The following is a 23,197-nucleotide window of genomic DNA, read 5'->3' on the forward strand; positions in this document are numbered from 1 at the left end:
TCTTAGGATATCTTACTCATGTTTTCTATGCAGTTATAGAGAACAAAAGATATGTAATTTGTTCAGTCCACTATAATGCCAGAATAAAAAGTCTTTACAAAGAATTGCAAAAACTGTCCTCACAGTCTAATATTATTAATACAAAAGGGTGAATTAATGGGGTGCCTGGGTGGCTCAGTTGTTAAGCATCTGCCTTCGGCTCAGGTCATGATCCCAGGGTTCTGGGATCGAGCCCCCATCGGGGTCCCTGCTCTGTGGGAAGTCTGCTTCTCCCTCTCCCACTCCCCCTGCTCATATTCCCTCTCTCATTGTCTCTCTCTCTGTCTTATAAATAAATAAATAAAATCTTTTAAAAAAAAAGGAGGGGTGAATTAATACTGTTCAGCCTAATCAGTGTATTCTTGTAACTCATCCTTTCTAGTCATGAATTCCATTTTCTCTTTTAAGAATATCACAACCTAGGGGCGCCTGGGTAGCTCAGATGGTTGGGTGTCTGCCTTCAGCTCAGGTCGTGGTCCCAGGGTCCTGGGATTGAGCCCCACATCGGGCTCCCGGCTCAGCGAGGGGCCTGCTTCTTCCTCTCCCTCTGCCTCTCGCCCTGCTCATGCTCTCTATCTCTCTATCTCTGTGTCTCAAATGAATAAATAAAATCTTTTTAAAAAATTTAAAAAAAAAGAATATCACAACCTTCTTTTGCTTTTGTACTGTGCCTTTCACTGGAAAAATAGGAATTTCTGTCACAGGGTAATTTTTTACAATTTTTCTACTGTGCTAGTGTATAGCAGGTAGAAGGCTACTATAAAGTGCTCTCAGAGTTTGGAGAGAAAACAAGATCAATACAATAGCTGAATATGGTTATCTGCAGAAGAACAGTACAATAGAAACAGCACAAGAACAAAGCTTAAAAACACTTGGGTTTTAATTCGTTTCCTGCTGAGCAAGTGACCTCAAATAAGCTATTTAACCTCTCTCATCCTCAATCTCTTAATTCTTTTTAAGAAAATACCACTACCCATCTTAGGGTTATTTTAAGATAATTCAGTAGGCACTCAATTAAATAATAGCTATTATTATCTTAAAGAATGTTTAAATGTTTTCTGATAAAAACCAGAGAAACCTACTAATTCAACCATTATCCCTAGGAGGCTAGACTAAATTTACAGAAAGCTATGATCCAATTCAATCCGGTTTATTATCCTGTCTATAACAAGGTAATGGTGCTTCTGGAAGCACTAAAATTGGGAACTGAATATTACTTAATTATTGGTTTTAGTTATTAAATAGTTTATGTAGTACATATTTAATCCTAGAGCATTTAAATTCCATTTCTGTATTTGGAGAATTGCCCTCTAGATGAGTCTTAGTGAGAAGCCAAGGCTACCTTCCACTAAAGCAAACGTGCCCAACATCCACTTTACAGGTCTCCCTTGTAGGCTCTGCCAGTCAGATGCACCCCATTCTCTTCCCTTTTCTCCCACTGGACCTGATTCAGGGGTTAATGCAAAGAAATGAAGGCTTTAAGGAACTAATTCTGGTTAGAGTGGCAGCAGCTGCAATCTTCCAAAGTCAGAAGCCAAACAAATACATTCTCTGGTTCTATTACAACCTGGATAAAAGTCTCTCTTAAGACCACTGAATCCCCTTTACTCTGAACCTATGCTCTCCAAACAATATATTTTATATTTTATATTCTATATATCTTAATATCATGAAGGGCATTAACAAGTGCTCTATCCACAGAAAAAGGAATAATCTAAACATAAATGAATATACCGGGGTTCTAATGTTTTTCATGAGTATATAATGAGTGTGGTACATTTGTCAGACCTCTACAGCCTGATCCTCTGTGGAAAATGACAAATCAAGTGCCAGAACACCTCAAATAGGAACCAGATTCCGAACCCACAGCACGAGTAAAATATAATTACTTGTGCTATTTTCTGTGACAGATAATTCATTTTGCACACATAGACTTCCAACACAAACTACTAAATAGCCGACAGTGCTCTACACAAGTCAGTAGGTGTCTAATGCTTTCAGTGGCACTGTGCACAAGTGACAATTTGCCCCCCTCCCATAAAATAAAGATGCCATACTTTCAAGGTCCAAAGAGAGAAAGAAATGAAGACTGTGTCTGAGAGGAGAGGAAGTTGATTTTCTAAGTTCAGAAGATTAACTTTTTTCCCCCAGGAGAGTTTGCAAAGCCAGTTTTTACATACATAAGTTTCTACCACATTAGATATTATTCCATTTAAAACACAAAACACTCAACATTTAGAACACTGGTAAATTTAATTTTAACGAGAAATCCCTTCTACCTGAATTACACAATTTCTCAACTAAGCCTCCACCAACATGCTGCCCAGTCACACTTAAAAATGGAATGAGAATACAGATATTTGTTTTTCCTATTAAAAAGCAAATGTCAAATGTACATTTCATACCTTTATTAAAATTAGTTTCTAATTACTACTCCTGAGGTTTTGTTTCAGGTACAAAGTATGTTTAAATCAGAAAACTGGAACAATTATGTTGCAAAGAGAATTTCTCCAAAGGAATAAAACTTTTCTCGCTGATATTTCAATATGACATACCAAAAATATTAACCTAAGCATATTAATGCCCAAAAGATATTAAGTCAAAGCACAATACTGGAACAGATTCGAAATATATCTGATCCGATTTTTTACCTACTCTCAATTTTTAATTTATAGACCCAGCATTCAAATCTTATGTGTTTATATTCACTGTCCTTTCAAAAGTTGTATCAAAATTCAATAGACAAACCACCCAAAACACCAACTTTGGTAGGGTCCGTTCTTTTTCTTTAAGATTTTATTTACTTATTTGACAGAGAGAGAGAGACAGCACAAGCAGGGGGAGTGGGAGAGGGAGAAGCAGGCTTCCCGCTGAGCAGGGAGGCAAATACGGGGCTCGATCCCAGGACCCTGGGATCATGACCTGAGCCGAAGGCAGATGCTTAACAACTGAGCCACCCAGGCGCCCCGGTAGGGTCAGTTCTTAAAATCAACTAAGAACTTACTTTACAATTCTGTCTGCATCTGGAATAGTAATAATACAAATATTCTTTAGAATTCTTATCCACACATTACCAAAAATATTTCAGAAATTTGAAAGTTACCACACAAATGATTGTTCTTTCTTCATCACTTCTTCCCTAATGTATCTCAGAAAACTAATTTTAAAAATACCATTTATGGGGCACCTGGGTGCCTCAATCAGTTAAAGGTCTGCGTTAGGCCCAAGTCATGATCCCAGGGGCCTGGGATCAAGCCCTGGGCTCCCTGCTCAGCAGGGAGCCTGCTTCTCCCTCTCCCCTACCACCCGCCCAACCCCCCCGCTTGTGCTCTCTGGCTCTCTCTTTCTCTGTCAAATAAATAAATAAAATCTTTTTAAAAATTAAAATACTATTTATATTCACAAAGACCTAAAATTGCTCACCTTCCATAATAACCCACACCCAAAAGTAAATCACCAGTCCTAAAAATGGAGCTACTTTGAACAAGTCAATGGCATGGAGACTAGGTGGTGGGATGACTACAGGCCTTTTTGGATCCTGATTCAAACAAACTACCTATAAAATGGCATTTTTTAGATATCAGGGGAAATGTGGACTGGATAATCAGATATAAAATTTCTCTTACTTTGAGGAGTATGATAATGGTATTATGACTAGCTAATATTAGGTTCTTATATTTTTAAAGGAGATATATGTAAATGTAACTTTAGAAGTGACATGACAATGCCAGAATTTAAAATACCAGACAAAAGAAGGAGCAATTATGTCAAAATGTTGATAACTTTAAATCAAGGGAGGAGTCTGTATGTCTATTATTTAACATAATAATGTTATTTATGTTTAAAATTTTTTTACAGAAAGTAAGTGGGGAAAAAAGGAACAAAAGAATAAACCAATCAGTTACCTTTTCCCAGTCAACTCAACTTGGCCTTTCTTATTGAAGAAGAACTTGGAATCATTATATCCCCAACCATTCCATTTCATAACTTCTTGCCTAGTAATAATAAAAAAATATGTTAGACCTATGCTAAAATCTCATAATTAAAAACATAACAACTAAATTTAATGCGTTCAAAGGAAAAAAAGGAACGAGAGAAAAATATAGAGTATGCACCAATTTGTATATGTTACTAGTTTACATTATAGGATGGCCTAAAAAAATTTGCAATTAAAATAAAACTTGAGTAAGAAGCAAATTTTTGCCTATATTAGAAAAATCACAATTATTTATCTGCTATGATGAAAAAGACCAATTTACAGAGTAAGTTCTCTAGTAATGACACTCTAGTAGCAGACACTTAATAAAATAGATAAAAAATCTGAGAGCTGGGTTTACAAACATTCTAAATCCTCCAACTTCCATGTAACTACCAATTTCTATCTTGACCTATATATTAACATAACAGTTAATGACTATACCAGTTTTTAGTATTCCAAAACAATATGGTATTTTGAATTTCTAAAATGCTAATATTTCATTGTCTTAAAAATCACTTTCATCAGAATCAGGGACTCAGTGGGATGCCTGGGTGGCTCAGTAGGTTAAACATCTGCCTTCGGCTCAGCTCATGATCCCAGGGTCCTGGGACTGAATCCCACATCGGGCTCCCTGCTCAGCGGGGGGCCTGTTTCTCCCTCTGACTGCGGCTCCCCCTGCTTGTGCTCTCTCTCTGTCTTGCTCTCTCTGACAAGTAAGTAAATAAAATTAAAAAAAGACTTTAATTTTGAATACTACATAAGAATAGATAGGTCTAGGCCTGTGCAGAACACAATACACAACCACAATGAAGTATTCTACCAGCATTTATTACATGTTTTAGCATGGTCCCCTAGTATATCTGGGCAACAAATTTTATTGCAAATTCAATTATGCAGTCTATGATGAAAATACTTGAAGAAAACTTCTTCTCTATACAGAAACTTATTTGCTGCATAAAAATTTCAAAATATATCACAAGAAAAAAATCTGTAAATATTTGTGGTGATGGATGTTAACTAGATTTATTGTGGTGATCTTTTCACAATATATACAAATTTTGAATCATTACATTGTACACCTAAAATTAATTACACGTCAAGTATATGTCAATTTTTTAAAAATGTCAAAATAAACAAAGATGCACTCATTAGAAAGTATTCTAACTCTCCGTAATTCCCAAGGAAGAACAATATGTCAACTGACAAGCAAGTTTCTTATTACAATCATAATTCTTCATCCAAATCAAAGACTTTTCAAACAAGTAGAACACTAACACAGCACAACTGGACCAAGTATAGGTTGTTAAATGGTCACTACCTATACATAAAACTGAGAAAAAGAAACGAGGCATGCTCTCTTTAAAACTAGTTTGCTATCAATAAAAACTCCAGTCCCTAAACAAAAACAAACGGTTCAAAAACATCCCAAGAGTATCAATCCAGAGACTGGATTTGTAGATGAGCCTGTTATGAACTATCACCCAATGTTTTCTTCTGATTTCACATTCCTACCTCATTGTAGAGGGAGGTTCTGGAAGAGAGCTTTTAGAAAAATCTCTACAGAAAAACCTCATGGCTAATGTCACCACTGACTTCCCATTTTCTTAAGATTACATTTTCTAAAAACCAATTTACTTATCATCTGCTTCACTTTTTCATAATTATATTCTCTTCACTTCTATGAAGTATAATTTACTTAATATTTTATATTTCCATAATAATTTACATGAGGATGATATGTACATTTTAATTAACATTTTACTTAATGTTTTATAATATGGTATAAGTTATTTGTGAAATACATTTTATTAGTGGATTTAAACATTTGTCATGAAGTCTGTACTCAATAAAACAAAGTTTGGTGTTACACAAAATAAATGCAAAAATACCAACATAGTCATTTTGCTTTGCTATTACAATCACTAGGCACTGGGAAATTATTTCAGTACAGATGTTGAATTTGGTATGTTTACATAGCTTAACAATGAAAATCATTTTCCTTAAAATTATGTTTAGATTTAAAAAAAAAATTATTCCCATATGGCCTCAAAGTAAAAAGTGAAACCTGATTACATGTGTTCACTCTTAGCACTGCACAAGAAAAATAAATCAAGGAAAGTGGGAAATATCTGCTGCTGTGCACTCAAAAATGAAGAAATTTACATTCTGAAGAATCACTAGCCTTAAATTTTCAGTTGGGTAACAGTCTAAAGAATTCCCAAGTTTTCAACTATAGGCTAAAGGTACTTTTCTCTCTCCTTTCATCTCAACTAGAAAATTCTGCCTATGATATTTATACCATTACCATTTATATACCATTATCATATTCATACCAACTTATGGAGCCTTCCCAGAAGTTGAAACGTAGACATTTATAATCCATTTGTGCCCCCCCAACAGTATTATGTTGCTGAAAATAGTATATATTTAAAACCTAGGTTGCCCCAAAATCAATCTTCTGATATCTTCAAGTACCCCACATATTATATAAAAAGTAGGCAAATTTCCTAGGTTTCTGGTATTAAACTTTGTACAAAGGTATAACCCTTAAATTACTAATATATTTCATGAGAGTTAAACACAACTATGTGATTAAACTTTCAAAATAACTTCTTATACAGAAGAATATAATAAGTAACCTGAAGGGCATTATAACATTAACATTTTAAAAGTTAATAATAAAACTTTAGTCATAGAATTCTAAAGCTAAAAAGATCCTTAGAAATCACCCAGTTCAACTGCTCATTTTTCAGATGAAGAAATTTATGCCCAGAGAAGCACTCATGATTACACAGCTAAGCTAGTTGTGAGCAACAGAAAGTGAACCCCCAGTCTTGGGAGAGGTAGTATCCAAAACCCACGAAGTCATGTCCTCAAGTAATCAAAATGATTTAAACGAACACTTCTTTCATCACAGCAATATTTTTCAAAGCACTATTCCATTTATTACTATAGTCATTCTTCTGCACTTGACATTTAAAAATCAAGGACTATGGTTGAGTCAGTAAGCCCTTACTTTATCTATAGTATAATGACTTCCGGCATTCAGAATAATTATCCCAAAGCATGGCAAGCACTAAAATGAAGAATGATCAAAGAATCATCAACATCCCATAAGATTCAAATAAAATGATTCAATTTCCTACTAACCCCAGAGATCAATTAACCAGACTGATCCCTCAGACTTTTCAATTCTTAGAGCTAACTACACCAAATTTAATGTCTGCAAAATACAAGGCCCCTCCTCCTGCCAAGAAAAAAGAAAACTGGATTGATTTTACTACATGAAAAATGAAAAAAATAAAACAAATGTTTTACACATTTACTTATCTAACCATTGTATCAAATGGTGAAGAAGCACTTTGTATTAGTTGGCGTAACAAAAGAAAACGGAGACATAACATAGCATCATGTATACACAAGGTGGCAGTATTCTCCCATGATATACATATTCAGTACTCCGCATTTCCCACCCCCCCCCTCCGCCGGAGCTGTTGTTTGCACAATCTTTAACTGAAATATTTAGATCTAACATTATTATTATGAAACCCAGAGACCCTTTCTTTAAAATGGGAGATACTCACTTTTAAGTCTCTGCATATACATAGACTACTACTACTACTACTACTATTACTCTAATAATAATAATAAATTGCAAGCATCCTGATATAAATGCATAGTTTCTACCATTACTATTTCTAATCATATTTTTTCATTAGAAAATATAGAAAAGGAAAATATGCTTTAACCTAATTTTATTTTGGCTTAGTAATAAAAAATTCAACTAAGTGATAACAAAAATTTTTTTCCAATATAATTCCAATAATCAAAATTCTAATAAAAGATACTTCACTACTTAGTTCAGATGAAAACCAAATTTTTATCTATCATTTCCAGCTTAAACAATAAGAAAAAGATATTATGATCTCAGAGATTTTAGGAAATAAAAACTGAAGTGCAAAACTTAATCCTCAATGCTAGATTTTTTTTTAAAGATTTATTTGAGAGAGAGAGAGAGAGAGAGAGCTCAAGTGCACATGTGGGGGGAGGGGCAGAGGGTGAGGGATTGAGAGAATCTCCAGCAGACTCCCCACCAGCATGGAGTCTACTGCAGGGCTTGATCTCACAACCCTGAGATCATGATGTGAGCCAAAACCAAGTTCAATGCTGGATTTCTAACTAACCAGGCTCAGTAACAGATAAATTCAAATTTATCCCATATGTAGTACAATATATATAAATAAAAAATCCTTATTATCAGGTTGTGTGCTTAATTACCTCAAGACCCAGAAAACCTAAAGGACATCATGAAAGTGAAGTAAAAAAGTGTTGAGAAAGATACCAAGATTTTATCAATACAACAAATATATCCCTAAAAAGATCTGCAACAAAAAAAATTCCTATAATTGAAATAATCCTACTAACTTCTTTTATTAAAAAAAAAATTGAAGCTAAGTTACCATTAGACATATAAGGGGCTAATGAGGGGAGAAAACTATAGAATACTAATTCTAAACTTAATTTAAAATGTATACATTTTTAAATTTAATATCATATCTAGACTACAGGTCCTACAAAATTATTTTTTTTAAAGACTTTATTTATTCTGTCAGAGAGAGAGAGTACAGGCATGAGCACAAGCAGGGGAGCAGCAGGCAGAGGGAGAAGCAGGCTCCCCACTGAGCAGGGAGCCCAACATGGGACTCAGTCCCAGGACTGCGGGATCATGACCTGAGCCGAAGACAGACACTTAACCGACTAAGCCATCCAGACGTCCCTACAAAATTATTTCTAAAAACTCAATAGAAAAACTATATGAAACTATTTACAATGCTTACTTCCTCAACCTAACAGTGCAACTAATTTCCTTTTGTTAACCTAAGCAGCTTAATTATAAGTACAGTAATTTATGTATACTATAAGAGAAAGCCCCTTTACAAAAAAAGAATAGAAAAAAATTTTTAAGAAAAGATATGGAGGCAACTCAGTGGTTCAGTTGGTTAAGCTTCCGACTCTAGATCTCAGCTCAGGTCTTGATGTGAGTTCAAGCCCCACACTGAGCTCCACCCTAGCGAGGAGCCTACTTAAATAAAGAAACAAACAAATAAAAGACATGGATAAATTATCATCACTTAACACTGCTACAATATCAGGGTACCAAGACTGTTAAAACATTTGACTTAGAATAGATAGATGTCATCAGCCTTTGATGGCTTGATACCATCAAACACCTGAACCACAGAATACTTCCTCTTGCCCAGATATAAAACTTACCAAGAACTCTTCTAATTACACTTTATTTTCCCCCAAGAAAAAGTGGCCAATTGATAATTGTGTTTTTTCACCATGAATTAGTCCACTGACATTCTAATTAACTTTGGTCACTAATGAGAATAGTTTACACAAGTCGGACTACCTAAATATGATGGACTCCAGGGCCCTGACAAGATCAGGTTGCTGGACAGTTCAACAAGATAATATCCCTGCCCTCTAAACTGTGTACTTTCTCCTTGCAAAACCTGTACAGGATCATGCAACACTTTAAACTTCAACATGAATTTCAGTCGTCCCTCAAAATCCCCATTATAAGTTTTAAATCCCTAGTTGCCATAATAAAAATGTGGCCCTTCCATGTAATAAATTATTAATCAACTTTCTAATATCTTCCAGTGTGATAGTGTAAAATGGATTAAATTTAAGATTTATGACAGAGAAAGTTGTTAGCAAGAACATGGAGAAGAGGAATCCAAATGCATTACTGGTAAAGTACTCCACAGAGCAATTTTGTGCTAAGTTTTCATAGGTAATGCCATTTCTATGACCCAGCTATGCAACTCCCCGGCATATATCCAGGAGGAATTCACACACAGTTCCATAAGGGACTATTCCCTGGAGCATTATTCGTAAGAGTAGCTAGAGGCATCACTAGAGGAATGGATAAGGGTTAAGCAAATTCGGTGAAATAATATGCAGCAACCAAAAGCAGTGAGGAAGACAGATATATATACAGAAACATGAAAAGAATTTTTAAACAGTGGCAAACATAAAAGGAGAAAACAGTAAGATCTATAGCATAATACTAATTTTTTTTTTTTTAGTTCATGGCATTTGTCTATGAACAAATGTGAGGCCTCTCTTATTTTTTATTTTTATTTTCCTCCATCTCTGATTCCTAATCCTATCTGCCCCCTTCCATGGACATTCATTAATGTTCTTGAACATATGTGCATGTGTTTAAAGTAAAATATGTTACTTTCTGGGTGTATTTTTAATTTGACTGAATAGTATTATGCAATTTTATTAGTGTTTTATTAATAGTATTACGTTATTATGCAAATGCAATGAACTAAAAAAGTATGATTACAACTCTGCACCTGAAGCAAATATGCTGCTCAGCCCTTGAATCTCAGTGCAGTTTCTCTCTGTTCTGAAAAAACAATTCTTTCTTTCACATATACATAGATATTCCATGATGGTTTGTTATAAAACCCACTGTTGGATTTCTTAGCAATCCCCACAAATTTTTTTTAAATAATAGAAATCCATTCATAATGAATCAGCTTCAAATAGTCTGCAAGTCAAATATATATTTAATTTCCTAGATTCAACTTTTTAGGTTACAAGAAACTGGCACTTCATTGAAGAAACTTTTTAAAACCTGAATTCAAGGGTCAAAAATTGTGTCCCCAAAGTCGAAATCCTATTATACTTGCTATGAATCAATGAATGAAAGGAAAAATAGATAGCTATGGGGGAAAAAATCTTATAGACAGAGGCACAAAAAAGCAGCGGAAGAAGGGGAGACTAGGGAAAATAAGGCAAGGCCAGCTTTACCCCTTGGCAGAATAATCTGGTACTAACTACTCCCTGCAGGCTCCTAGGATGTCTTCCCTTACCCCCCAGACTTCTCTTACACACACCGAATTCTACCAACCTGAAAGTCATTACTGTTTGAATAATCTCTTTGAAAACAGAAATACAGACCATTAGTCATTCATGCAAGTAGTAGTATATATTCCAAATACTTTGTGCTAGGGCAGGCGCGTTATATAAGGACGTACTCACACAAGCCTGCTATCCGCCACTTCAAAGGCCTGGAAAGACACTACTCTCCTGTCCTTTACCTTCGTATCTGGGTCTGTGTAGTGAGGGAACAGTCCTAATCAGTATCCGGGAGTTGTCTTGGCAAAAGACAAAGAAAAGGGATGTACCCTTCCCCTGACCATGTGAGCTCCCTAATCTATACTTTAAATTTCATGTTTTATTCCCTCCACTGTCCACTTGTAATCTAACCAATATGGCAATTTACGCAGCGAATTCCAGACTTTGTCTACCACCAGCTGGGAAAATGCCAATTCACTTTAACTGCTCCCTCTCTGCTTGCTAGTAATTAAAATAAGAATAATAACACAAGCTTATTATACTGACCAATCTGTAAGTGACCAAAAACATTTCTGGTACAGTCTTACATTTCTGCAAACAGCAAAGAAAATATGAATGTCTCCAAAAGTCCGTATGCCATTTTATAACAGAAACCAAGCCTTTGAGTTCCCTTTCTCAGCTGTCTTCCAGGGTACAACCCAATAATCTTAACAAGACCCTAAAAAAGCCAAGACTAAAATCCATACCTGCTTGATATCCATAGTATTCTTGCTTGTAACAAGTGGGGTTTTTCTCTTTACTAAAATAGTAAGCAGTAGCCCCTTCTACTTTAAAAGGCAGGTAGCTGGAATTGTTACCTTTGCTTCTGGCAAACCCACAGAAAAAAAATGAACTCCACAAAGTTTGGAGGGAGAAAAAAAAGAGATATTACAATCGTGACCCAATCACAATCACAATAGAGGTTCCCAAACATCTTGGGAGTATAAAAATCACTGGGTACTCATTTTAAAAGCAGAATTCTGGATGTCACTCTAGACCTAGCCAATAATTAGAATCTCTGAAAGTGGGGTCTCAGAATATAAACATTTTAAACAAACACTGCCAGAAAATTCTGATGCTAGCCATCCACAGACCATAATTGTGTAAGCACTGCCCTAAGGAATGAGGAAAAGTTGAGAGCAGAAGCCTCAACTGTTGAATATCCACAAAGGAATACAAAGCCTTAATGAAAATGGTTTATCAAGTTACTCTTACCCAAACTCTATCAAAATCAGAAGGGAGTGGAACCAGTGGGGGAGAAGGGAACAACTTTAAATTCACTGCACTATAGGAGAGGAGAGACCTGAGGAGAATTCTGCAACAAGAGGGCAGCAAGGGCAAAGTGAGGGCACTCACCCTGTGAAAGACAGGGGAAAGGGAGTAACAGGAAATGGAGATTCGGTTATGTGACCGAGGAGGCAGACAGGTCTATACCCCAATTTTACAAAGGATTATCCTGTAAGGGGGAAATGAAGGCTATACAGAGATAATACTTTCTGACCCAAATTTCAGGAAAGTCAACCTGTTTGTTATGGAAATTTTCCTAGTTTATACACGTTAAAAAGGATATAAAAATTAAGACAATGGTTTATCAAATAACTTGCCTTTAGCGATTTCAAAGTTCAATGTTCCAGTTTATGTGTTCACCAAGGCCACACACCAAGAAGAGGCAGTAGTGGGCCCCAACTCCTAAGAGCCACAAAGAAGAGTTGCAAACGACAAGAAGCAAAATGGTGACCACTGTGTGCATCATACTGACAATCAGCACACCATGCAGCATAAGAAATTGCTAATTCTCTTTACTCTTTGGGTTCTTCCTTTTCTTCCTAACACATAGAGTGGTATTCATTAGAAATCTGTTCTCGATATTAAAATGCCATGGTTGCCACTGCCTATGCTTTCATCTTCAATTATTTCAGCACCAGATTCTTCTTACTCTTTCTATACAGTATACTGCAATAGCAGTAATAGTGCATAATACTGTAGAGCTATGGGTTATATAATCATTACCTCATTTCTTTTTCATAATAATGTATGTGAGATTAATGATATAGGTTTTATTATTCCTATTTAAAACATAAGAAAGGGGGCACCTGGGTGGTTCAGTCAGTTAAGCATCCACCTTCGGGTCAGGTCATGATCCTGGGGTCCTGGGATCAAGCCCCGCAGCAGGCTCCCTGCTCAGCAGGGAGTCTGCTTCTCCCTCTCCCTCTGCCCTTCCTCCCTGCTCATGCTCTCTCTCTTGCTTGCGCACTCTCTCTCAAGTAAATAAAATCTTCAAAAAATAAAAAAATAAAACATAAGAAAGGTTTAGAAAGAGTCAGTAGCTTGTCCAGAGTCACACAAACAGTACATGACACAACTAGGATTTAAATCTTGGTCTTCTGGCTGCAACACTTCTTAATTACCAAACTATGATTTCAATGTACTCACTGATTCAAAAGCTCAGAGAATATAGCATTCATCTAGCTGAGAGGAGAAGGCTTCACTTCCAATTGCGTTGGAAGACCAGAAGCAGAAAAGCACAAGGATTTTCCCATGCTAGTAAATAGCCCAAACTGGCTGAAGCATAGAGCATATGCAAGAGAGTCATGGAGAACAGCAGAACTTTGAATGCCAAATTAAGGGATTAAGCTTTATTACTTCAATAATTAATAGGGAGCAATAGGATCAAAACAGTATTTTCTATGTTTCACACTGCCACCAAAAGTAAAAATCTAACAGTATCTGCTTTAAAATTTTGCTACTCTCCAATGTGGATGAAATTCCAATTCTTTAACATAGCATACAATGTCTTTTGCAATCTGGCTCCAAGCTACATTTTTACCTTCCTTAACAACTATTCTTTCAGCCACACTGAAAGTTATCACATTTCCTTATACACACCATGACCTTTTATGTCTGCCTGTTCTTGTACTTACATATATATATATATATATGTATACACACACACACACACACACACACACACACACACACACACACATCCCTCCTCTGAAATGCCCTTCTCCCTCTAGAAAACTCCTATGTATCCATCAAGAACCAGTCCAAAAGTTACTTTTTATAAAGCCTTTCCTATCTTCCTCAAGGAGAATTTATGGCTCCCTCTGTATTACACTGATTATAGCATTTACTATGTCATATCTTCTACATATCTGTCTATATATCTCTACTGGGCTGTTAATAAATTTTGCAATGTTAGAATGTAGCACAGCACTAGCAGGTAACAATTACTCACACTTTCTCTGAACAAAGATTGGTCTGGTAATGGAATGGAGAATCATTTGAAGGGGAAAAATAAAGGAAGATCCAGAGTAGATGTGAGACAATTAAGATTTCATCTAGGTTGGTGTCAATGGGAGAAAAACAAAAGTGTCTTCACAATCACACCTAATAGATAGAATCTATCTGATCTGTCAACAGCCTGGACAAGGGACAGGGAATGGAGCTCAGCAAGGCCTTATAACCGAGACACTGGCCTTGAAAGGTGTCTAAATAACAGGAGAAATAAATAGAAATAGTGGAGTACTAGGATTGAAAGCTAAAATAACGACCTTACACATGCATACTAGGTTGAAGAATTCAGCAAGGCAGTCAGACAGAAATGTACAATAATTGAAAATGTGAAAATGGAAGCTGACAGAAATATTAACTTAAAGTTTCCCCTAATAGTGGTAAAAGCTAATACAGTCTGAGTAGATGAGGTTATTAAGAAAGAAAATGTTTGGGTGCCTGGGTGGCTCAGATGGTTAAGCATCTGCCTTCGGCTCAGGTCATGATCCCGGGGTCCTGGGACAGAGTCCCGCATCTGGCTCCCTGCTCCTTGGGAGTCTGCTTCTCCCTCTGCCTCTCTCTCTCTCTCTCTCTCTCTCTCTCTCTCTGTCTCTCATGAATAAATAAATTTAAAAAATCTTTAAAAAAAAAAAAAGAAAATGTTTAAAAGAAAAGGACTGACTAAAAAATTAATCTCAAGGAAATCCTCTAGGAAGCAGAAGGAAGAAAAGTCAGCAAAATCATGGCCAGAAGGGTAGGAAGAAAACCAAGACAGTGTAACAACACGGGAGCTAAGGAAAGAGATATTAGGTACCAGGTATTGGGAACCGGTCAAGAAAATGACTAAGGATTTTATAATTAGGTTACTGATTGCTTTTAAAAGGGCTGCTTCAAAAGAGTGATATAGGCTGAAAACACTCTCAATAAATTATGAGTGTGCTTTTAAGAAAACAGGAAAAATCAACAAAGAAAAAAAGACTGCTGAGGTTCTGAGAAAATGGCTAAGTAGGAGAATCCTGAGCTCACCTTGTCCCAAAGACACACTAAGGTAACAGCTACACAAGTGCAGCTAACTCTGAAAACCACCCAAAGACCATCAGGACAGACCTTTCACATCAAAAAGGGTAGGAGAGGCAGAGACATAATTAGGAACCAAACTCTGCTCCCTACACCCACCCCTCCTGCTCACCCCTCCCTCCCAACCCACCAACCCCCTCTCAAGAGACTAACCACAAACAGAAGCGACACCACAAGCACAGAGAAGTGGAAAGATCACACCCACACCCACCCTAAACACTCCAGGCTTGGAGGCCCTTAGAAGACAAATCCCCATAACATTTGGCTTTGAAAACCAGTGGGGCTTAACTTAGGGAGTTTCTGCAATAAGCAGGATTTAACTCTAGGTACTTTAAAAAAAAAAAACAAAAAACAAAAAAACAGCCGTCATAGCTCTGGGAGACACCCAGAGAGAGATTAAAAAATAGTCCCCACCCTTAAAGGGCCAGCATAACAAATAATCTAGCAAGATACAGCACAGCAGCAGCAGTTTGAAAAGTGCCGGGATATACTGAAGGTTTATTCACTCATCTCAGAAAGGCACTGGAGAGATCCTTAGGAAACTTCTCCAAGAACAAAAATGCTGGCGAGCACCATTTCTCCCCCCCTACCCAGGCTAGATAGCCTGACACTTGCAGGAACCAGCAAGAACACTCTCTACCTATCTTGTTAGTACCAGGCACCCTGTAAATGTTCTCCTTTGGATCTACCCCACCCAACCCGACCCACTCAGCAGGTGTGCCTCCAAAGCAGCTCCTGCCCTGACTCTCCCTGCAAGCAACCCCAACAAGGACCAGTGCCACTTCAAAGTGACTCCTGCCCTGGCGAGAGGGCAATATAACCAAACACCAGTGTGCTGGCAGTCCCAGCAGCGAACCTTATAGCTGGCAGTGCAGAGAACGTGCCCTTCTGATTAGTCCTAGACTAGGAGTAGGTATCTGGTCTGACGGCCCGCCCTGCCCACAAATGAAAGCCTTGCAGGCGACAGTGTGGGGAGAGCACGCTGCAGGTCAGTGTGAATACAGCCCCAGCAGACAGGCTGAGGGCAGGCACCTGGTCTGACTGCTGACACTACCCAACCACAAGCAGTGGCCCCCACACTGGCCCCTTAACAACACAAGGACCAAACCCTGCCCAGTGTACCCACAACAGGCAAAGTGGGCCACTGCAGCCACTGGACTGAAGGCAAATGTGGCTCAGCCACAACAACAGGGCACACAGAACCCACATAGGAGACACTCCTGAAGTGCCTGGTTCTGACGAACAAGGAGCATTGAGCTGCAGGGTACCACAGGATCTCTTCTTCATAAGGCCACTACTTTCTGGATCAGTTGACATAACTGACTTTCCTAATACACAGAAACAAACACAGAGAATTAGACAAAATTAGGAGACAGAAGACTGTGTCCCAAATGAAAGAACAGGACAAAGCCACAACAAAAGAGCTAAATGAAACAGAGGTAAGTTAGGGGTGCCTGGGTGGCTCAGTTAATTAAGTGTCCAACTCTTGATCTCAGCACAGGTCTTGATGTCAGGGTTGTGAGTTCAAGCCCCACACTGGGCTCTACGCCCACAAAAAAAAAAGAAAGAAAGAAAGAAAGAAATGGAGATAAGTTATATGCCTGATAAAGAATTCAAAGATGAAAAACTAAATAACTGAAATTAAAATACACAAAGGGAGGGCGCCTGGGTGGCTCAGTCGTTAAGCATCTGCCTTCGGCTCAGGTCATGATCCCAGGGTCCTGGGATTGAGCCCCACATCAGGTCCCTGCTTGGCAGGAGGCCTGCTTCTCCCTCTCCCACTCCCCCTGCTTGTGTTCCTGCTCTCACTATCTCTCTGTCAAATAAATAAAATCTTAAAAAAAAAATACACAAAGGGAATCGACAGCAGATTAGAGGAGGCAGAAGAACAGATCAGCAATCTGGAACACAGGGTAATGGAAAGCCACTAAGCAGAACAGCAAAAAGGAAAAAAAAAGAATAACAAAAACGGAGACTAGGTTAAGGGAACTCAGCCACATCATCAAGTGTAATAACATTTGCATTATAGGGATCTCAGGAGAGGAGAGAGAGAAGGGGGCAGAAAGCTTATTTGAAGGAAAAATTCCCTAATCTGGGGAAGAAAACAGACATCCAGATCCAGGACGCACAGAGGGAGAGAGTGTGCCCAAGCGTGGGCACGGGGGAGGGTCAGAGGAAGAGGGAGAGAGAGAATTCCTAGCTGTCTCCATGCTCAGCAGTCTGGAGCCCAACATGGGGCTCAATCCCACAACCCTAAGATCATGACGTGAGCCAAAATCAAGAGTCGGACACCTAACCAACTGTGCCACCCAGGCACACCAAGAAAGGAATTCAAACATAACACTAAAGAAAGCCATCAAACCGCAAGGGAAGAGTAAAAGAAGAAAGGAACAGAGAAGAACTGCAAAAACAACCATAAAACAAGTAACAAAATGGCAATAAGTACATATCTATTAATAATTACTTTAAATGTAAATAAACCATTAAATGCTCCAGTCAAAAGACATAGGGTGAATTATATAGGAATTTTTTTTTAAAGTTAAAAAAAAAAGACATAGGGTGAATTATACTGGAATTTTAAAAAATTTTTAAATTAAAAAAAAGACACAGGGTGACTAAATGGATTTAAAAAAAAAAAGTAAGACTCATCTTGCTACCTATAAGAGACTCACTTCAGAACTAAACACACATGCAGATTAAAAGTGAAGGGATGGAAAAAACATTCACCATGCAAATGGGAGCAAATGAAAGCCAAGGTAGCAATATTTATATCAGACAAAATAGACTTTAAAACAAAGACTGTACCAAGAGACAAAGAACACTACATAACAATAAAGGAAAGAATCCATCAAGGGGATATAACAATTATAAATATCTATGTACCCAACATGGAAGCACCTAAATACATAAAGCAACTATTAACAGACACAAAGGAAGAACCTGACAGTAATAAAATAATAGTAGGGGACTTTAATACCCCACTTACATCAATGGAGAGATCATCCAAACAGAAAATCAAGAAAATGCTTTAAATAACACATTAGACCAGATGGACCTAACAGATATATTCAGAACATTCCATTCAAAAACAGAATATACATTCTTTTCAAGTGCACAAGAAACATTCTCCAGAACACATCAAGTTAGGCCACAAAACAAGTGTTGATAAATTTTAGAAGACTGAAATCATATCATGCATCTTTTCCAACCACAACGGTATGAAACTGGAAACCAAACACAAGAAAAAATACGGGAAGAACACAAATACATGGACGCTAAACCATGCTACTAAACAATGAAAGGGTCAACCAAGAAATCAAAGAGGAAATCAAAAATACACAGAGACAATGAAAATGAAAACACAACAGTCCAGAGTCTTTGGGTACAGCAAAAGCTGTTCTAAGAGGGAAGATTAGAGGGTTACAGGCCTACCTCAAGAAACAAGAAAAATCTCAAATAAATAAGCTAACCTTACACCTAAAGGAGGTAGAAAAAGAACAAAGCCCAAAGCAAATAGAAAAAAGGAAATAATAAAGATTAGAATAGAAATAAATGAAATCGAGATTTTAAAAGCAATAGAATAGATCAATGAAACCAGGATCTGGTTTTTGAAAAGATAAACAAAACTGATAAATCTTTAGCCAGGCTCATTAAAAGAGAAGAGAGAGAGAGAGAGCACGCACTCAAATAAAATCAGAACTGAAGAGTAACAACCAACACCACAGAAATACAAAGGATTATAAGAGAATATTATAAAAAATTACATGCCAACAAACTGAATAACCCAGAAGATATGAATAAATTCCTAGAAACATATAATCTTCCAAAACTGAATTAGAAAGAAATAGGCTCTCTTCCTCGGCGCTGCCTGCAGAGGCAGCAGCCATCTGTTACTGGGCATCATGGCTGTCCTCAGACCTCTGGTGAAGCCCAAGATTGTTAAAAAGAGGACCAAGAAGTTCATCTGGCACCAGTCAGACCGCTATGTCAAAATTAAGTGCAACTGGCAGAAACCCAGAGGCATTGACAATAGGGTGCGCAGAAGATTCAAGGGCCAGATCTTGATGCCCAACATTGGTTACGGGAGCAACAAGAAAACAAAGCACATGTTGCCCAGTGGCTTCCAGAAGTTCCTAGTCCACAACATCAAGGAGCGTGAAGTGCTGCTGATGTGCAACAAATCTTACTGTGCAGAGATTGCTCACAATGTCTCCTCCAAGAACCACAAAGCTATTGTGGAAAGAGCAGCCCAGCTGGCAATCAGAGTCACCAATCCCAACGCCTGGCTGCACAGCTAAGAAAATGAATAGACAGCTTATTGTGCACATATTTGTGTTAATAAAACCATAAAACTACAAAAAAAGAAATAGAAAATTTGAACAGAATGTTTACTAGAAATGAAATTGAATGCATAATCAAAAAACCTGCAACAAACAAAAATTCAAAACCAGATGGCTTCACAGGTGAATTCTACCAAAAATTTAAATAAGACATAATACCTATTCTACTCAAACTATTAAAAAAATTATATATATATTATATATACACAGAAATATATATAATATATACATATACAGAAAAAAATTATATATATATGTAAACATACACACACACACACACACACACACACACACACACACACACACACACAGAAAAAGAGGGGGCCTGGGTGGCCCAACTCTTGATTTAGTCAGGTCATGATCTCTGGGTTGTGAGATCGAGCCCCATGTTGGGCTCTGTGCTCAGCGGGGAGTCTGCTTGAGATTCTCTCTCTCCCCCTTCCTCTTGCCCCTCCCCCATTCACGTGCAGTCTCTCTAAAATAAATAAATCTTAAAAAAAGAAAAAGGAAACCTTCCAAATTTATTTTATAAGGCCAGCATTACCTTGAAACCAAAGAAAGACACTACCAAAAAAGAAAACAAGAGGCCAATATCTCTGATGAACACAAATGCAAAAATACTCAATAAAATATTAGTAAATCAAATCCAACAATACATTTTATAAAAATCATTCACCACGATCAAGTGAGATTTAGTCCACGGATGCAAGGGTGGTCCAATATTTGCAAATCAATTAACATGATATATCACATTAACAAGAGAAAGGATAAAAATCATATGATCATCTCAATAGATGCGGAAAAAGTAACTGACAAAATACAACATCCAGTCATGATAAACACTCTCAATAAAGAACATTTAGAGGGAATATACCTCAACATTATAAAGGCCATATATGAAAAACCCACAACTAACATCATCCTCAATGGTGAAAACCTGAGAGCTTTTCCTTTAAGATCAGGAACAAAATAAGGAGGTTCACTCTTACCACTTTTATTCAACAAAGTACTGGAAGTCCCAGCCAGAGCAATGACACAACAAAAAGAAATAAAAAGCATCTACATTGGTAAGGAAGAAGTACAACTTCCAGTGTTTGCAGATGACATTTTACTATATATAGAAAACCCTCAAGGTTCCACCAAAAAACTATTAGAACTAATAAATGAATTCAGTCAAGTCGCAGAATACAAAATTAATACACAGAAATCTGTTGCATTTCTTTTTTTTTTTTAAGATTTTATTTATTTGAGAGAGAGCATAAGCAGGAGGAGAAGCAGAGGGAGGGAGAAGCAGGCTCCCCGCTGAGCAGGGAGCCCGATGCGGGGCTCGATCCCAGGACCCCAGGATCATGACCTGAGCCACAGGCAGGAGCTTAACCAACTGAGCCACCCAGGCACCCCCGTTGCATTTCTATACACTAATAATGAAGTAGCAAAAAAAGCAATTAGGAAAATAATCCCATTTACATCAAAAGGAATAAAATACCGGGGCGCCTGGGTGGCTCAGATGGTTAAGCGTCTGCCTTCGGCTCAGGTCATGATCCCAGGGTCATGGGATCGAGCCCCACATCGGGCTCCTGGCTCAGCGAGGAGCCTGCTTCTCCCTCTGCCTCTCTCCCTGCTCATGCTTTCTCTCTCTGTATCTCTGTGTCTCAAATGAATAAATAAAAAATCTTTAAAAAAAAAAAAAGGAATAAAATACCTAGGAATAAACATAACCAAATAAGCCTATTTACAATGACACCAAAAGGAATAAAATACCTAGGAATAAACTTAACCCTCCTAAAACCATAAAACACTGATGAAAAAAACTGAAGATGACGCAAACAAATGAAAAGATATTCCATGCTCACAGACTGGAAGATCCAATATTTTTTAAATGTCCATGTTACCCAAAGCAATCTACAGATTCAATGCAATCCCTATTAAAATACCAACATTTTTCAAAGCACTAGAATAAATAATACTAAAATCTGTATGGAACCACAGAAGACTCCAAATAGCCAAAGCAATTCTGAGAAAGAAGAACAAAACTGTGGGTATAACAATCCCAGATTGCAAGATATACTACAAAGCTGTAGTATCAAAACACTATGGTACTGGCACGAAAACAGACACATAGATCAATAATAAAGATCCCAGAAATAAACCCATGCATATATTGTTAATTAATCTATGAAGAAGGAGGCAAGAATACACAATGGAGAAAAGACAGTCTCTTCAACCAATGGTGCAGAGAAAACCGAACAGCTACCTGCAAAAGAATGAACGGGGACCACTTTATTACACCACACACAAAAAATAAATGCAAAATAGATTAAAGACCGAAATGTCTAACCTGAAACCATAAAACTCCTAGAAGAAAACACAGGCAGTAATTTCTTTGACATTGGCTGTAGAATCATTTTTCTAGGTATGTCTCTTTGAGGCAAAGGAAACAAAAGCAAAATTAAACTATATTGGGACTACGCCAAAGTAAAAAGCTTTTGCACAGCAAAGGAAACTATCAAGAAAACAAAAAGGCAACCTGCTGAATGGAAGAAGACATTTGCAAATGATATATCCAACAAGGGATTAATATCCAAAATATATAAAGAACTTACACAACTCAACACCCCCCCAAAAAATCCAATTAAAAGTTGGCCAGTGGACCTGAATAGACATTTTTCCAACGAAGACACAGAGATGGCCAACAGACACATGAAAAGTTGCTCCAAATCACTAATCGTCAGGGAAATGCAAATGAAACCCACAATGAGATACCACCTTACACCTGTCAGATGACTAAAATCAGAACCCAAGGAATAGTAAGTGTTAACGAGGATGCAGAGGAAAAGGAACACTCGTACACTGTTGGTGGGAATGCAAATTGGTGCAGCACACACTTTGAAAAACAGTATAGTGGTTCCTCAAAAGATTAGAAATAGAATTTCGATATGATCCAGTAATTCCACTACTGGGTACTAACCCAAAGAAAAAAAAAAACTCATTCTAAAAGATATATGCACCTTTGTTTACTGAAGTATTATTTACAATAGTCAAGATATGAAAGTAACCCAAGTGTCCATCCATAAATGAATGCATAAAGAAGATGTGCGATATTATTACAGTGGACTGTTACTAGGCCATAAAAAAGAAATGAGATCTTGCCATTTGCAGCAACACAGTTGGACCTAGAAGGTATAAGGCTAAGTGAAATAAATCAGTCAGAGAAAGACAAACACCGTATATGATTTTGCTCATGTGTAGAATTTAAGAAACAAATGAACAAAGAAAAAAAGAGACCAAAAAAACAGACTCTTAAATATAAAGGACTAACTGGTGGATGCAGAGGGGAGGTGGGCAGAGGGATGGATGAAATAGATAATGGGGATTAAGAGTATACTTATCTTGATGCACACAGAGTAATATATAGAATTGGATCATTATACTGTATACCTGAAACTGTATGTTAATTATGATTTAATTTTTAAAAAATCATCATCAACTAGGAAAAAAAGATTGATAACCCCAAGAGGAAAACAACAAGATAACTCATGGCGCAAGATTCTGGGGAAGCAATCATCAA

At 37.3% G+C, this 23,197-nt stretch overlaps 2 protein-coding genes across 4 annotated transcripts in view; one reads left to right on the plus strand and one right to left on the minus strand.

Annotated features, from left to right (window-relative positions):
* AGPS (alkylglycerone phosphate synthase) overlaps nucleotides 1-23,197 on the minus strand; it is a 185,714-nt gene that overhangs the window by 111,420 nt on the left and 51,097 nt on the right. For all 3 annotated transcript variants that reach the window (XM_073882004.1, XM_025849602.2, XM_073881999.1), the window contains exon 2: nucleotides 3,945-4,034. In XM_073882004.1, the coding sequence (XP_073738105.1) occupies nucleotides 3,945-4,024 (80 nt within the window). In that variant the 5' untranslated portion in view covers nucleotides 4,025-4,034. The remainder of the gene's footprint in view (nucleotides 1-3,944; nucleotides 4,035-23,197) is intronic.
* LOC112807024 (large ribosomal subunit protein eL32-like) lies at nucleotides 19,192-19,587 on the plus strand. The gene has a single exon (XM_073904712.1). It carries the CDS (start codon nucleotides 19,192-19,194, stop codon nucleotides 19,585-19,587), a length of 396 nt encoding a protein of 131 aa, XP_073760813.1.

Source organism: Callorhinus ursinus, unplaced genomic scaffold (assembly GCF_003265705.2).
Source record: "Callorhinus ursinus isolate GAN/ISIS: 27379988/994484 unplaced genomic scaffold, GSC_fseal_2.0 scaffold2, whole genome shotgun sequence".
NCBI lineage: Eukaryota > Metazoa > Chordata > Mammalia > Carnivora > Otariidae > Callorhinus > Callorhinus ursinus.